Below are 17,694 nucleotides of genomic sequence, written 5' to 3' on the forward strand. Positions count from 1 at the left end.
AGCGCTCATGAACAGCTCATCTACATTACGATTATACTGGGGAATCTAGAACTATTTTATTTAAGCTTCTACGTAGCATAGAATCACCACATAATTACAATCATATTACATTTTGTTAAAAAAAGAAGCAGAAGTTTATTTTCGAAAAATATTGACGGGAGCGAAATTTTTTTCGCACGCCTACTGCAATGCAAACGTTTTTCGTTTTTCTTCAGATTATAGTTTTCCGGATAAACTGACGCGATTGGCCAAAGCAACGACGAGTGGGAGTGGAAGACGACGATTACAGCCCTAGAAAGACAGCTGAGGCAAGAGTTATCTAACTACAATACCATTGGACTTTCTTTCCAGAAGAATAAAAATTACATGTATCGTTTTTCTTTGTAATAATCAAAGGTTCTTAAATACCTAATAATTTGGTATGAAAATTCACAATATTCGATAATACTTACTGAGATTTCACTATAGACTGTATAATATACGGATTTTTGTGCACCGGAAAGTGGAATGCATTGAACAGAGCTTTCCGGTGCTCTCGGCGAATGAATCGAGTAAGGAATGTGCTCAAACGTATATTCGCTCTTAGGTTGTTGTGAAATGCTACTAAAAACCACACACCCACCACCTAGCAAAGTAAACTGATATTGCCATTGTCCCCACCGACCAGCAGCATCCGATTGAGTGGTAGCAGTGCGAAACTGGTCAACACTCCCTTGAACGTTTCCGATCGAAGTTTCGTGAATGAACAGGTTGTGTCGGCACTGACGGAACCGTACACGCCAATCCGGTTCGTTGGTGTGCCGATAATCAACTCCGGACCGTTGCTGGCCAGACAGTGAACCGGCTCGGGACGGTTTCTGGAAGTGATTCGACAGATTGAAAAAAAAAAAGTAAGGTTATGTTCTAATTGAGGTGTTTACTTACTTCATATTGTATTGTAGATTGCCCGTATTTGGATTCCACACACTCACGGAATAATCCAAGCTGGTGCTGACCAGCTGGTTTTCGTTCGGTGCCAGCAGTTGCAACAGATCGCTATCGTTTGCCCGCCAAGAGGAAATAATAAATCCCGTACGGCTATCCAGCACCGTAATGTGACCCGAACTGAGTCCGACGGCGATCCACGTACCGCTCGGAGCGACGGCCATGGTTCGTACCGAACCGACCGGTACATTGGACACGCGCCACTCGTGACAATAGCAGAAGGTACGGGCATCGATCGTTTTGACGCAGCTGTCCGCGGTTCCGGCCAGCACCAGACAGCTTGGCGAAGGGAATGTTCTCACCAGCGAAACCGGAGTGTACCGCGGTACGTCCAGTTGACTGATTTGGGAACCCACGAAGGGATCCCAAAGATGAACGCCCGAGTCGCAGGAGATTGTGAGTCTAGCGGAAAAAAAAGTTCAGTTTTCGACTGTTCGCCAATTGGGATAGAACCGCTTACCTCAAGGACTCCAAAAACGCCAGCGAATGTACCGACTTGCGGTGGTTCGTGTACGTGAATTGACAGGATGAAATCTTACTTCCGTCGCCTTCGCTCCGCAAAGACCAAAGTTTGACCGTTTTGTCCTTGGATCCGGATATGAAACTGTTCTCATTGTCCAGAGCCAATATCGCCTTGACGGAATTGCTGTGGCCACTGTAGGTTTGCAGTTTGATTTGTTTCAAATTGAACCGATAATCTTTTTCCGAGCGACCGATTTCATGTTCCCAGTAAGCCAACCAATTTCCACGGAGGTTTCTCGAACTGTTGACCTGTTCCAACCGGTAGGTCACCATTCCGAGCAGTTCCTTCTGTTCCAGTTCGATTTTGTTGGTGTCGTTACGGACCTCGATCCGATTGCCGACTATGTTGGATCCGAAGCTGTTGGAGCAATTCAGCGAGTCCAGTTGACTTTCTTCATCCCGCGGATCGGAGTCCGAACGTTTGAGGTGATTCGTGATCGGATAGTTGGGTTGTTCGTGATCGTGGCAGAGATTCAAAATGAGGGACATGTTTTTCACCGTCTGTGAAATTTCGTACTGTCCGAGGTAGTTCAGGAATGGGACGAAGCAACAGTAGGCAAGATTGGGCGTGAAAACGTCACGTATTTCTTCGATGGCTTTGCATCGTACGGATCCTTGGATGGGGACAACGTTCGGCTCACTGGAAGCGGGCAGAGTAAGATCAAGGGCACTCGGTGGAGTGTAGCTATCCAACGGTTCTTGACCTTTGATGTGAACCTGACGAATGTCCTGCCCACGGACGGAAAGTTCGCGTACTCCTCCGTCACGACGGAATTCTATGTAGTGCGAATCATCCGTTCCCGAACTGGACGGACTGGATTCCTGCGGTGCCTTCAGCTCCCGGAGGTACTCGTTGTGACCGTAGGCTTTGTCGAAAATAAGGAAAAACCGCTGCAGTGCCGGCACGCAGATATGTTCCCGGGTCATTTCGCGTCCGATGCGGATCGAAAGAACGTAGAGAGTGTCGATGAGTTTACGGGCCAGAACGGAGCGAGCCAGGAAGCCACTGGGCATTACGAACTTGGTGGATTCCAGTAGACGAATGATCGGATGAATGATCGAGCGAAGTAGGAAGTCCTGCACCTGATCCATCACGGTTGTGTCGTTCAGATAAGGAATTAGACATTTCACGAGCTGCAGGGAACTGATCAGACCACCTTCCAGGGTCGGAGTCATTTTCTTTCGACAGAGAGCTATCAACTCACTGGCATGGGGGAAGTACTGCAGAAGAATGAACTGATCACCGAACAGGGCAGAGATTGACGTAAGACATTCAAGAACCCGTTGAGCAGCTTCATCTCCTGTGACGCATCCATTGGCAACGGTGAAGTAATTCAGATTTCCGGCGGGATGACTACTGCAGTGCACTTCACTGGGAACCAAATTTTCCGATCCAACGTAGCAGAGAGTAAGCATCTTCAGTAGATTCCTGGTTAGGTAGCGCGCCGTTAGTACGGGACCCAGCCGATGCGATAGCCAGATTAGACTTTCCGAACTCATTTCCGATATACGAGTGGATCTGGTTTTCGTGGGTTCAGCTGTCTTGGAGGAATTCTGGGCGGAATTCGTGGCATTCCGTTTTTCGCCATTATCGGTCTTCTCATCCCGCGGTGTCCGACAAATGAATTCCAACGAGTCGATGCTCTTTTTGCTTCCGATTTCACATCCGATCGAGTTGAGTTCGATGCTTCGTCGGAAAGACGACGGAATCGGAATGGTTGGAGATTTGGGATCTTGGGGATCCTCCGGATCCGTCATGACCACCGAAAGATTGACTTGTTCGAGGACGCTATTCTCGCCGGATTCCTCTTCCAAGGTGTCCTCAATAGCTTCCTCCGCTTGCGAGTGATTCAGCGGTAGATCAAAACTACTGACATCCGCTTTCATGTCGAAATCGTCGATGATTTTTTTCATGGCCGTCTCCACCTCGCTATCACTGAATTCATCCGCTCCCACGGAAAGGTCCGTCATGTATTTCTTCCTCGATATCCGTGCTGCCGACGTCGTCGTCGTCGTCGCCGCCGGTTGTTGTTCGTCATCGAAGGTGAACATTTCTTCGACGTCTTCCTCACCGACCGATCCTGCATCATCCAGTGGTAGATTCTGGGCTGTCGTCGGCGAAAGGGTCTTATCCGAGGCATCCGGTGAAACCAGCGTGTTAGAAATCGAAGCCGACTCCGTATCATGTCCGATTCCCGTTCCATCTGCACTGCTGTCACTTTTCAGCTTAAAATTTCGATACGATCGCGATCGTTTGAAGTCACCCGGCGTTAGGTTTTCGTGGAAGTGGTAAGGTTGATTTAAATCCGCATCCTTGTAACCTCCCACGGCTTCGACCAGCGGTGCGATGAAGTTCTCCAGGAAACATCGCAGTCCGAAGCGAACTATCAACTTCAGCAGAAAGCTGTGATGGTAAAGTTTCACCGATTTGCGGGATTTGAAGGAGGTGTTTCGGGTGAATTTCAGGGTAGCTTGATCCTTACTGGGAAACTGCGGCATCTGCTGGGTAATTCGGATTTCGGCATCATCGGATTCGTACAGCAGAAGAATCGGCTGCAGCAGATACTGTTGGGTACCTTTCAAACCCAGGGCAGTGGAGATCGCGTCAAACAGATTCCAGGCTGCTAGAATTGAAGTGTCATCCGATTGGATCAGTTCGACGAAGTGAGGCAGCAAAATTTCCACCATCGAGTACTGATCTTGACCACGGGGTTCCAACAGACCGTCGGTCAGAGCGACGCAGGCGTTCACTTTGCACTCGGCTATCTTTCGCCGGAAGTCGATTCGGATTTTGTCGAGATTGACGAATCGGGAGCAGTTCTTGCCGTCACACTCGAAGAAAGTGTACAGATCCAGCTGGTGCGTGCACTCATCGAAGTGGGACAGAGCTTTGATGGCCTGGTAAACGCGCAGATACTGCAGAGGAAAAGGAATCAACAGATTGGCAAGCAACGGCTGAAGAAATTGATGGGCCGAAGGTTGCGGTAAACCTTTTTCCGTGACTGTCCTTTCCGATTCGGTGAGATCAATGCCCAGCAGAAGTTTCACTGCGTAATGAATACAAACCGGTAAAGATTTTAAACTAGTTTTCACCAATTTCACGCAGGCCTCCAACCGACTTTCGAAATCCTGCGGCAGACAGCTGCCGTGGGGTCTCAGTTTGGCCGCGAAGAACAATTCCACGATCAAACATCCCAAAACCTTAAGATCCACGGTACGGACGTCCAGCACCAGCTGTTTGAAGGTCTGTTTGGAGTTGACGTGCTGCTGCAGACTTTGAAAGCGAAGATTCTGAAACATTTTCTTATCTTTCAGCAGCGAAGCTTCGTACGCTTCGGAAAACAATCGATTGGTGAAGGAGTTACTTTCGTAGCTTAGCTCCCGCTCGTAACTGCTGCCCGTGCTGACGTTCCACAGTTCGAAATCATCATCCACGGAATTGTGTTTGCCCAGCGATTCTCTCGACGGGACGGCCGGGGATGAGTGAAAGGTTTTCGCCACAAACAGTCCCAAATTTTCCACTGCATTCAGTTGAGCTATCGGATTATAGTTTTTCGGAAGAACCACCACCGAAGGAACTCGCGGTTGAACACTGATGTGATAGCTGGTGGATCGTTCCATCGATTCCGATTTATAACCGCTGCTGAAACTGTTCAAATTCTGCGAAGAATATCGACTCTGTGGCGACGAAGTATACTCCGGGTAGAACCCGGACTCACTGCCCGAGCCCTGGTGGGACAAATCCTCCGAGCTTCGGGTCAACCGATGATGAGATTCTTGATGGGTGTTCAATCGGGGCGGTGTTTTCCCATTCCAGATCGTAACGAACTGTCGGGTCGGATGAGGATTGGTAAAAAGTTGCACCACACCCCGCTGACAGAGATTCTGATGTTTGTCCACCAACGAAAGGCAGACATTTTTCGATTTAATCGCCGATGAACCGGTCAGTTTGTACCCGAACGTAAGATCAATCCAGTGGTGCAGCTTCTCCGAAACATACTGACTTTCCAACGCTTCCCGATGTTTGGCGATAAAATCTTCCGGACACGTAGCCCAAATAGGCACCTCCAGATCCGGTAGATCTTCGTGAATACTTTTGAAAACCAACGGATCAGTGAAAAACTCCGGGATGCACTCATCCGGAGTCCACTCCTGAAGGCGCTGTATCGAGATCGGATATTCCGCAGGCACCCAAATCGGTCGAATGTATTTGCACAGAACCGATTTCGGAGTCCTCCGGGCCATGTACACGTAGTAGGTAATCTCCGAAAGCACGTCCGACACGTGGTGGGGCACCGTTCCGTCCGTTCCGAGCGCTGGTTGAAACGTCAAATCCAACTGCGCATCACCCTTATTCAGACGGTACTTGGATTTTTTCAGATCCCTCCAAATCTGACCGTTCCTGGTGGAAAAATCCGTAACCCATGGCATGATGTGATGATGTTCCGGGCATCCGATTCTCCTGCCGGCCAGGTTGTTCAGTATCGTGAGGTAGTCAAAGTTTGACAACTGCCCGTGGCACCACATTTCGCACCAATCTTTCAGTGAGTACTTCAAGTCCAGTCCCTTCATCAGCCGGACTTTGGACTCTCTGCTCAGCACCAACCGCTGAGAGCCGAGCTCATCGAGCTGTCGTTTTGTATCATCATTCAGTTCAACCAGATTGGCCTCGAGATCCGGCATTACCTGCAGCCACAGGTTCTCGGTGAGAAAACAATCACCCAGACTCAGATTGCCCATGTTCAATCCCCGATCGTGCAGTGACTTCATCAAATTCAACAATTGGTACACCAAAAACAATAGTTTGTTGTGCGATTTCTCTAGGATGGCCGGACTGTAGGTGACGCAATCCAGCAGGCTGTTTTCCAGGAAAGAATCGAAAATCACATACAAATTCAGGTTGGTCTCGATGGCCACCAGAGCCGGATAGAGATTGGCATGTCCCTGAGTAACACTGACTGGGCCTTGCGCGGGCTGATACTCATCACCGGTTTCGGCATCCAAACGTACGATGCGACAACCGTAGGTTCGTATGAGTGCCTCCCGTAGGACCAAATCATGCGGAAGCAACGCCGCTGATATGTTGCTAATATTATCCTGCTGCTGTTGTTGTTGTTGTTTCTTTGTACTGTTGATATTACTGTCAAACTTTTGCATTGCCGACGATGATTTTCTCGATTCGGGACGCGAACCTACATACTTTCGATAGGCGGCTTTCCAGAGGCTTTTGTTGTTGGTTTGGGAGACATACTGAAGCAGCTGGGAATAATGAAGTGGGTCTTCATTTTCAAACGCGTTCGTATCACCACTCGTGAGGTTGGTAAGAAATTTGTTGCGTGGCAATGGGATCACCCTGGTCGGTTGCTTTTTGTGAACCTAAAAACATCGCATTCGATTAGCACATTTTAATAAAATCCCGTATTGCCCCAATTCCATCGAATCAACAATGAACAACTCGATACCTAAACAAACTTCGCAAGCATGCTGTCAGGCGCACAAGTATTGGTAAAGCATCGTATAGCTCGCACACGTAAATAAACCATCACAAACGAAACACGTCAAAGTTTCTCCTTTCATCAAAATAGTGAAAGGCACGCAACCAAGATTTACGTCATTACTAAAGCACAATATGTCTAATTGTCAAAATAATAAACTTATAAAACATCAAATTGAAACCAATCGCTCACCCCAACATAAACCCGTGACCAAGCGCTGCTTGGCCCAACCGGGGGCCATTCCAGTGCTTCCATAGAACAGACGGGAAATTCGTTGGGAATTCTTCCTGCTTGCGAAACAGTTTTCAGCCATGATTTATGTACTAGCAGCTGGAACCGATGGGGGCAGCGTGTTTCACGGATTTGACGCCGTGGAATGTTTAAATCTTGAACCAGTGATTCCATGGTTTTCCGTGGCAGCTAAAATTACACTCATTCATAATTGGAATCAAACTGAAAAACCAATTTTTCCCATTACCTGAACGAAGAACTCACATCAAAACAATGAGCTGTCATTGACGGAAAACTGAATTCATTTTTAAGCGCTTGAATTCAACGAAATGAACTGTCCGATATCATCACAGCACGAACCTGGCACACGGTGATGGAATGGAACTTGAGGAGAACCGTTTGGTTTCCCGTAAACCAGCGAATAGGCACGATTCTTAGCTTCGCCACTTGGAAGTCCTGTTATCTGCAGGCAGGAAACAGCGATGCCAGATAGTAGTAGTGTCATTTCCGTAGATTGGCATTTTTCTCGGAAACTCTCGCGGTGAAAACCTTTTTTTTTTTTTTTGCTCTTCAGACCAAACTACTTTCCGTAGTTCTCCGTAGATAAATTTAGATTTCCGTAGATTTCCGTAGAAAAAATCCAATTTCCGTAGATTTTGTCTACGGATCCGTAGATCCGTAGAAAATGGTCGAATCCGTAGATCTACGGAGATTTCCGTAGATCTGACATCGCTGGCAGGAAAAAAACTATCGATTTGACGTTTCTTTCAAAGGCTTTGTTTTTACTCGTGGGCGGTTGTATGCGAGTGGCAAACTCAAGCTTCACGCACACCATTGCTGTGGAATACGTGAACAGCTGATCGCTCTGTGTCAACAAACGGTCGGCTTAGGGTGGATCCGTTTACTACTGGATAATATTTTCAATAATTATTATTGTTCGTTGTTTTTTTTACTAACATTAAGGCTCAAGAGTAAACCAAGTTAACTTGTGTTGGTAATTTGTGTATTACGTACATTTTATTTGGTACGTATATCATAGATCTATGTATTCATATATGCAGTGCACCGAGTTTATCAAAGTGGCTTGCAAACAATCTTTTTTAGCAATAATTTATTCTCAAACGAACGTTAAGCCAGACTTTTTGGATGAAATATCAGTTTTGATAATTTTTTTACCAACGTTTGATGGAAAATTGCTTACATTTTATGAATGTAGATTTAAATTCCCTAATAAAAAAATTAGCAACACTGCTTTAATGGATTTGTATTAGATTGCGCTACACAAAATAAGCAAAACTAAATATTTTCTGTTACAAAAGCAGTTTTCCGGAAAAAGAAATAGTTTTACGACAACATTTCATATCCATTGCCTTTCGTGTGTTGAATTAAAGGTTCCTTTTTTTCGGGTTTACTTACAGAAGGAACGTAAATCTTTATATTGCAATAATTTCTGCAAGAGGAAATGGAATGTGTTTGTTGCTAATCAAATGTGTTAGTGGATGTAAGCTGAAACTGAAATATTTTTTCTCGAGCAGTTTTAAGGAAAGCGGAAAAGTTTTAGACTAAGATTTTCGCTTTTCTTGAATTGTAATTTTAAGCAGAATGATCCGATTGGTTTATTTTCAACCATATGGAATATGTATTAAAATCAGGAAAAGAAGCGCCTAAATTTTTTATTACGCACACATTGTTGACATTACTCATACGCTTTAAAACAGTCTTGCTCCTTAACAGCACATGAAGGTTTCAATTTCTATTTAGACATTATTGCATATTTCGTGATCAATAGTCGATGAGAATTGTTCGGTAATAACACAATAAGTCGATAAATTGTTGGATAATAACACAATAAGAGCTGCTTTCTTTTTGATTCGTTTCCTTGTAGGCCCCTTGCTTGAGTTATACAGTTACGTCCCACAGCATCTTTTGTGAAATTGACTAGTTTTCAATATCTCTCTGCTTCAATGCTTACGGTACTCAATTTCTAACCTTTTGGACTAATCCCTCTGCGTTTAGGTGTTTTTTTAAGGTCTTACTCAATTGTGCAGGAATGTTATCCTGAGCAGCATGCAACAAACGGATTTAAATGAATGAATAAGTATTTTGAAATTTAAATTTTTTCGCTGTAATTTCGGCACTGGAAGTTGGATTTGAATAAAATTCAGGAACTTTGTATGAAACAACAAGACCATTCATATAAATCTAAGTTTGTTTAAATTGATTTAGCCATCTCTGAAAAAATGAGTACACCAAAATGTTACATACATACATTCAAAAACATACACGCATACACATATACAGACATTTTGCGTACTCGACGAACTGAGTCGAATGGTATATGAAACTGTTCAAAAATCGGTTTTCACAGTGATTGCACAACCTTTCTATATGAAAAAGGCAAAACGTGAACTTAATTCACTAGACACTAAACTGTCAATCGGATGCACATAGTTTCTTCAGTGAACTTTATCACAAAAATATACCGCGTAATTTGATTATAATAAATAATTTTCAAAACCTACTGTGACAAAAGTGTTTTTAAACAACTTTTTTCCCTTGAGAGATGAAAAAAAAATGAAGTCTTCTACAAAGTTTTAGAACTTCTAACGAGGAGAAAATTTTGCCAACAAGATTACAGATCTAATACAAAAGGTTTCGGATGAATGAAGCAATTTCGGTAAAAGTCCGTAAATTTTTTTTTATTGTTGTGAACAATTTTGTCGAATTTTTTTGTATGCTTACAATGTTCGAGAGCTAATTACTAAGAATTTAAAATTACATATTTTTGTTGAAGACTGTGCACGTCTTTGCTTTTTCTTTACAACTTTTATATGCATCAATTTCAACTACACAGCAAAAAATTATAAAAGTTACTGGTGGCGCAAATCTACTTATGACATTATCATGTAATCCGTAAAATGACTGATTTTTACAAGAATGATTTAAATATATGTCAAACATAACCCACATTTCAAGCCGTGTAAATTTATATGTTTCTGCTTTTAAAAATATGTCAGACTGTATTAAATATGTGTTAAATCGACTGTAGAAATGAGTCATTCTTGACGCTCGTATATGTCGGTCTCAGAAGACATAAATTTAAGCGATATTTTCTAGATGTATATTTATACTCTATATACTATTGTTATATATAGACCAGGATATTATAATTAAATCTTTGCTCTGGTTTCTGAAACGGAAATTTTGAATAAAATACCGAAACTGTATTCGACGCCTGCTGTTTTTGTTTAATTTATAGTTCTTGAAAAAACATTCGAGTTTTTTCAGTGTTAATATTATTAAAATGTCCAATACAACTATATCCTACACTGAGCTTAATTCTCATTTTCACATTATATGATATTCTAATGATTTTTCACTATTAGCATTTCCATTGATAGCTACAAAATTTATTTAACATCATGTCAAATATATAAGATAATCTTATGAAACATAAAACTCTTCGTAACGTTATTTTTACAAGATTTTCATATAACGAATGAAATTTCCAGTCTAAGTCAAATTTATTGCCGCGCCCTATAACCTTTACTAGATATCCACACAACATACATTGAAAAAATTTATGCAGTGCATATTCTATTCACTTCGAATTAATAAGAATAGGTTTATCCATATATCCAAATATCAAGCGGAACGTGCCATTTGAGCCAATTTGTTCTGATTCATGATACCATATGACTAGTTTCATAAAATTTATATATAACTTTTGATGGAGGTCATCCCAGTTCTATATAGCAGTTATATATATAGATCAAATGATTGCTATTTGATTGAATAAGTGATACATATAAGATTCAAATTAATTGAAATACTGGGATAATGGTGCTTAAAGGAATCAAAAACAATAAAAATAATCGTCTTATCAAAAACTTGTTATATTTTTCGTATGTAAAGAGTTTCATATTGAAAATTTATTTTAATATTTCAACTACGCTTACTTCTTTGGAACTGGCTGATTTCATCGGACATTTACTGTTACCAGACGAATCAGATGCACAACGAATCGGAAACTACTTCTTTTCTCGAGGATTTGAGCTATACTAGTCGTTAGTTTTGTAAGGGAGCACCTCCAGATATTTGCGAAGGAGAAGTAGGATCCCGAAACTATGAATAAAAGTTTAAATCCTCTTATTAGACAGACAGAGTGATGAGACGTACCGGATATTTATTTCATAATCCGTTAGGGCATATCCTTGAACGAAATTGAATGAGCTATCTTGTTAGCGATTTAAAATAACGGAACTTCTTAAAAAACTGTCTGGAGCAGTTGATGAATATCGAGGACACAATTCCTTCTTCAGCTTCAAGCAGTACGATTCACAACTATTCTTTCGTAAAAACAAACTCCATTATATATCTAAGTTAAAAAATTATTTCTTGTTATTTTCTTCAGCTTAAGAAAACAGTGCCTCGTTTTCTTCCTTGTTGCAGATTTGATGTGCGCTTCCAATGAAAATTATAAGTTATCACATGACTTTTATTAAACATAATCAGCATGCGATTAATAGAAAAATGTAATGAATATTAAAATTATATTGGCTTAAGTTTTATCGACTTTTCGCATAACTTGTATATGGTATTTTTATCAATATCATAAAAATTATGAAGATGTAAAATTTATTGAACATCATTTAGATTTCATGTAGAGTTCCATTAAAGGTCATAAGTTGTCATATGTCTTTTGGGAAATACTATCTGCGTACGATTCATAAGACACATCCAATGAATATAAATTATGTAACGAGTTAGGTTTCATCCGATTTCAATATATATTATATGGAATATTCTTATAACTTTCATTATGGTAACGTCTATTTAGATTTAACCAAAGACATCATATTAACAAGATATCCAGCTCTCACATTTCCCGAACAAATCATTGGCAACATCCTTTTTTGCGAGCATGTCGCCCTCAGGTGAGTCCGCATCGAATCTCATACATAGAAGTAGGGGAGAGAACTGTCAAATTCGTGCGCGCCAAAATAGCAGGGCTGCGCACCCATACAATTGACATGATATGTTGAATGTGACACCGTTCGATGGCGTTGCTGAACTGAAGATTGATTTCGCTGCAAGCTGACAGGGTCTGATTTAACGTACACTTTAAATAAAGATTATAAGTTTACATATAACCTCTATAAATTGTGTTCTGCATATGATTCATATGACAAATCTAATGATTATAAATAAGATTTTCATTTCAGTGTATACTAATACCAATACCCTTACAACTTCTTTTTTGACAGCATTTTCGTACTATTAATCAAAGATGCCAGATATTTTCATAGAAAATCTGTATTGATTCGTATAAAATATCTGTATTTATCTGTATTCGCTAATAAAATACCATTTCTACAATACAATTATGTTAAAAGGTGTTAGTCCAATAGATTACGGTTATAGAGTGGTAGATTAAATTTCATATCTTATATTATATTCATCGACGAAATTTTATAGTTTTTTCCTATCAACAACAATTGAATTATGGTGCCATATACTTGTCTAATTTAAAAATGTTCACTTCATAAGTTGAGATGGATTTCCAAAACCTAATATGCAGCGTCAAGTCAGGTAATACAACTGTCAGTCTGGCAATAATGTTTCATGATGCCAAGACTTGTCTAACTTTTAAGTTCAATTTAGTTACAAATTTTAATATAAATATAAATGGATTTCAGTGTTCTTCATTAAATATCTGCACAAAAAATATATATTTTAAAAACTGATTTGTACGTTGATTCCTAAACGTTTATCTCGACATTGCAATCAAATACTAATAGATAGTTTAATTTTTTCCTTAATACTTTTGGTGAAATCTGTACAAATCTGTATTAAATTTAAGAAATCTGTAAGAAATCTGTACTCTGTATTAAATCTGTATGCGCATGTAAAAATCTGTATAATACAGATAAATCTGTATAAATGGCATCTCTGCTATTAATAGTCTTCAAGATACTTCAATTAAAAGAAAAAGGGTGCCGACTAGTGATGTCTGATTTTTCGTAATTATCGATTATTAGGTATTCGAATAACAATATAGAGGAGTCGATTAGTGTAATCGGTTACTATTAAGCATTAATCGATTAGTGCAATTAATCGATCAAATTATTCTAAACAGAATCAGAGCTGTCAAATGAAAATCTGTGTTGAATATCAAATCTTTACCATTAGCACAGATAACAGATATACAGGCTCGAACAAAATTTTTCAAAATTCTGTGTAACTTTCAAATTTGCTATACGTTGAAAACACTACTGCCATCTACTCGACTGTTCGCCGCGATCTTTCAAAAAGTTCCACAACGTTCCGGAACGAAAACAAAATCCTCCTGCCTGTTATAGAAATATTCCAACTACAACCATTTCAACAATTATCACACGATTCGATCGAAATAAAACAAAAAACTTGTCATGTCAAAACAAAAATCTAGCGTGAAGTGAATGTTGCACCCAAAATTGTTGCTCAGCGAAAGTGGAACCCAAATCGTGGTGGCACCTCGTGTCGATCGTGGTGACATCTGAAATCTTTCGCCACGCTGATTAAGCAAATTTTACAGACAATTCATATGTGAGCCTGTATATCTGTTATCTGTGCCATTAGTGTATTATACAGTAAGAAAAATATAAGAAAATGTGGTTGAAATGTCTAGAAAATTCAATAATATCTATGATAAAATGGATGGAAAAATGTATGACATTGTAACCGTGGGCAGAATGGATAAAAAATCATTATTTAAATTGAAATTCGTATTTTCTTGAATTATGACAGATGAAACTGCAACTCTCATCATAGCATCGTTTAGACTTAGGCTGCAGACAGAGTGAGTGCGAGAAGCTGAGCCGAGCTTGGTGCTGACCAAAGCAGGAAACGTACTTACAGCAAAACAGAGGGACCCTGTCAGAGTGAAAGTTGAGCCGATTTCTCACTTGTACTCTAAAAGAATCCTTTTGATCTGTCAAAAATAACCATGCTCTCGAACAAAGTTATTTTTGACAACATCCATAACAACAACATAACCACTCAAGTGTCAGATTTCAACCAAAAGCTAAAATTAACCGCGGAATGGTTCACAGCCTAACTGATATAAATCTCGATTAATTGATTGCTATTAATCGATTAGCTCGATTAGTGGCACTGTCGTTAATCGATTACAAATATTCGATTACCCACTTGTACTCGGCGGGCAGATTCCCCCCCAGACGGTTGGCTATGTCTGCCAGCCATTTTTGCCGGAATTCTGCCAGAATTCCGGCAAAAGTCTGGCAACAACCGTTTCCGGCAGAGAATTTGGCCTAGCGGTTATTAACGGTTCAGTTTCTGCCAGATTCTTGCCATACAAGATTGGCAGAACCGTTTTGAATCGGTTCTACATATTTAGCGTCTTGGTTTCATTTTTTCATTAAAAAGTACATATGAAAGGCAATAAATTATTGCCCTTCATACATACTAATTATGAAAATGTTATTGTCAATAGCAGTGCTTTCTCACTACCAAACATACACATATTTCAATCTCATTTAACTCGTCTCAAGATTCTTTTTTGTATGTACATGTGGGATTGACAAACATCAAATGAAGTCGAATAAAAAAAAAGAAAAAAGAACGAAGAGAGAAATAAACAAGACACATACGGCGAGATAATGACGCAATTTCGCCTGAACAATTTTGACAGCAGCCGGAATGCAGCCAGTCTTCTGACGGTTGCCAGAATTCCTCACAAGCGGGTACTTTAACCTTTTAATCGATTATTTTGATTAATCGAGTAAAAAAATACATCACTAGGTCCAGCATTAACATTTTCTGTCCTCCTTATCCGTTATTCTTTTCTGTGAACGATGGAGATAGATATTTAGTTTGAGTAGGAATGGTATCAATTCCCAGTGCTATTTCCTGAGCAGAACTTAAAATTGTCATGCATTCTCAATGAAATAATCCAATCCAACAGCGTCTTTTTTCAATATTTTACTGTCTCAATCGTAAACGACCAGCACCAGAACAAACGAAGAAAGACGAAGCATTTTTGTTTCTCATTGAAAAAAAGAGAGAGTATAATTGTGAACGTCACTTTTTCATCTATAACAAGACTGCAGGGAGAATAAGCAGAATTTCAATTCTCATTATTTTGTCGATTTATTGAAAATTTGTGACGCTTGGCTATAAAGAAAGACACAAATCTAAATAATTACACCCCCGAACCTCTTCGGAAACCGAAACTACTACAGATTAGAACACCAACAGATAAAAATCATTGTGGAACATTTTTCTGTCATTTCCGTTTCCTAAAGCTTCGGTAGAATATCGACACTGCACAGTATTCGGTTTTTCAGTGACAACCAAAAATGGCTGAAAGGCAAATTAAAGAAAGACCACAATTTTGAAACTACTGTTTCGCTTATGTCACTGACTGGACATAGATTTCGTTCTCATAGTTTGCAAGCGAAGCTGAAAGTCAAAGATGGCTTTCATCGTATCAAAGAACGCTCGCTAGCAACTCTTCACACGATTCAATCAGTGCCATCAAAGAGATACGGATATCATCGCAGCAACAAAAACCCGGCATGGCTAGAATAACATAGAATAGACACCAGTGCGAGAGCGAATTTCTCTCGATGACATTTCTGAGAATCAAAGGTTAGGACGCTGCCCAAGTAACAATTCGAATGCCTGATGGTTTTGATTATAATTTATAGGAGTTTTGTAATTGATTTTTCAATCACTACCTGTTTTATGACAACTATAATAAGTGTCTCTTTTAACACTCCAAATACCAAGCCTCAAAAAAAGTTGGAACGGTAACTTTGAGCTGTCATAGCTCAGCTGTTTTTCAACGAATCTCAATAAATTTTACACCCTCGAATTTTGTGAAGTTCGTAGATTGATTCCAAAACTTTGTAGCTGACGATTGGCAAAGGAAAACCAATGAAAATTTGATTTTTCCCGTTCCAAGTTTTTTTCACGCGCCCAATATGCCCTATCTGCTTTCCAATTTTCTTTCCTTTGGCATAAACGTCGCATAGAAAATATTGAATACTTCAACTTTACCGAGTCATAACTTTGTTGTTAATTAACCGATCTTCAAAATTTGTTCACCATTGGAAAGGTATTACTTCCAGAAATAAAATGCACTAAAAAAACCGAAAATAGGGTTGTCTACCCAAAGTTATAATGAAAACTGTAGATAGATGACCTAAGAAAAGATGAGACTTTTTACAATGATCGTAAATATCTTGAAATTCAAAGCGATGACCTATATATTTTTATACATCATTCGATTGCTAGTGATACCAGCTACAATTTTCGCTCAACTACCTTTCCTGCACAATCAAAAGAAAACATTAAACAATCGATGAATTTATAAATATATATGAATTTTTCAATTTTTTTCACATGTTTGTGTATAACTCAAAAATTAAAGCGATGACATGTACATTTTTTTGATTCAGAATATTGGAATCATTACCAGAAACAATGTGTTGATGATCAAAATTATATATCCGTTCAAAGAATCTCAAGAAATTTGGTACAAATACAGAGAATTTCTAGTATTGGGAAAATTTTGCCAAAAAAAAAACAAATCAAAACTTTGAAATTTTATGACATATATTTTTTTATTATTTTAGTTGGAAATTTATTATGAACAAAATTTACAAAAAAACTGAAACATGGATTTCACTGAAATAAAAATTTTGGTAAATACACCTAAACTCTAAAAATAATAATGTTTTTGTATTGAACAAAAGATCTAAACAATTTTTATGCACAACCCAAACGGAATTGTTAACTACTAAAATTAGGTTTTTTTGGTTTAGGTTTTCCATAAAATCTCAGAAAATCGGTAGAAGATCGGAAATTTCAAAATTTCTGATATATACTGCGTTCCAACGTTTCTGCAAATCAAAGTGAAAATATTGGAATCCGTTTTGATTTCATCTGTTTCAAAGAGACGTAGAATTTGTTTCTATTAATAAAATAAATTTTTTGACAACACGAAAATTTTAAATTATTTCAATGGCTTTGTACAAAAAGAAATAGAACGTAAATTTTTACGAATTCCATATACTGACCCATGGCCAAAGAAACCAACTAAAATTAAAAAAAAAAATATTGCTTGATTTTTGTTTTACTAGCAATTAAGAACTAAAAATATATCTTAAATTTTCCGCTATCCTAAACGACATCAATTATAATCCATAGAATATTAGAATTTAAATATCACAAACTTAGAATTATTTCGGAATGTATAGAATTCGAAAATTATATGAATTTTCTATTAGTAAACAATTTAGAAAAAGTAGAATTCTGAATTTAGCACAAAAATCATACGAAATTAAGTAAAACTTGTTTTTTTCCACCTAGTTGTGTAATGATGCCTTTCTAATATCTCTCTTATTCTCATATAAAAATGTATTCTTCAAACATTTTTGTTTGATTTTTGAAAAAC

At 39.1% G+C, this 17,694-nt stretch overlaps 1 protein-coding gene across 1 annotated transcript; it reads right to left on the bottom strand.

Moving 5' to 3' along the window:
- Positions 1-369: 369 nt before the first annotated feature.
- Positions 370-7,728, bottom strand: LOC131430458 (WD repeat-containing protein 81). The gene is made up of 5 exons (XM_058595470.1): positions 7,480-7,728; positions 7,194-7,421; positions 1,445-6,882; positions 925-1,386; positions 370-857 (listed from the first exon to the last, which is right to left on the bottom strand). The coding sequence occupies exons 2-5, from the start codon at positions 7,404-7,406 to the stop codon at positions 626-628; spliced, it is 6,345 nt and encodes a 2,114-aa protein (XP_058451453.1). The 5' UTR covers positions 7,407-7,421; positions 7,480-7,728; the 3' UTR covers positions 370-625.
- Positions 7,729-17,694: the final 9,966 nt, after the last annotated feature.

Source organism: Malaya genurostris, chromosome 2 (genome assembly GCF_030247185.1).
Source record: "Malaya genurostris strain Urasoe2022 chromosome 2, Malgen_1.1, whole genome shotgun sequence".
NCBI classification, from domain to species: domain Eukaryota; kingdom Metazoa; phylum Arthropoda; class Insecta; order Diptera; family Culicidae; genus Malaya; species Malaya genurostris.

What these genes read in the sequence shown, in the direction of transcription:
- LOC131430458 (XM_058595470.1), bottom strand. Translation starts at nt 7,406, where the DNA reads ATGGAATCACTGGTTCAAGATTTAAACATTCCACGGCGTCAAATCCGT. An exon ending in GCGTTTTTGGAGTCCTTGAG is followed by an intron (nt 1,387 to 1,444) that starts GTAAGCGGTTCT and finishes TTTTTCCGCTAG; the next exon opens with ACTCACAATCTCCTGCGACT. An exon ending in AATCTACAATACAATATGAA is followed by an intron (nt 858 to 924) that starts GTAAGTAAACAC and finishes AATCACTTCCAG; the next exon opens with AAACCGTCCCGAGCCGGTTC.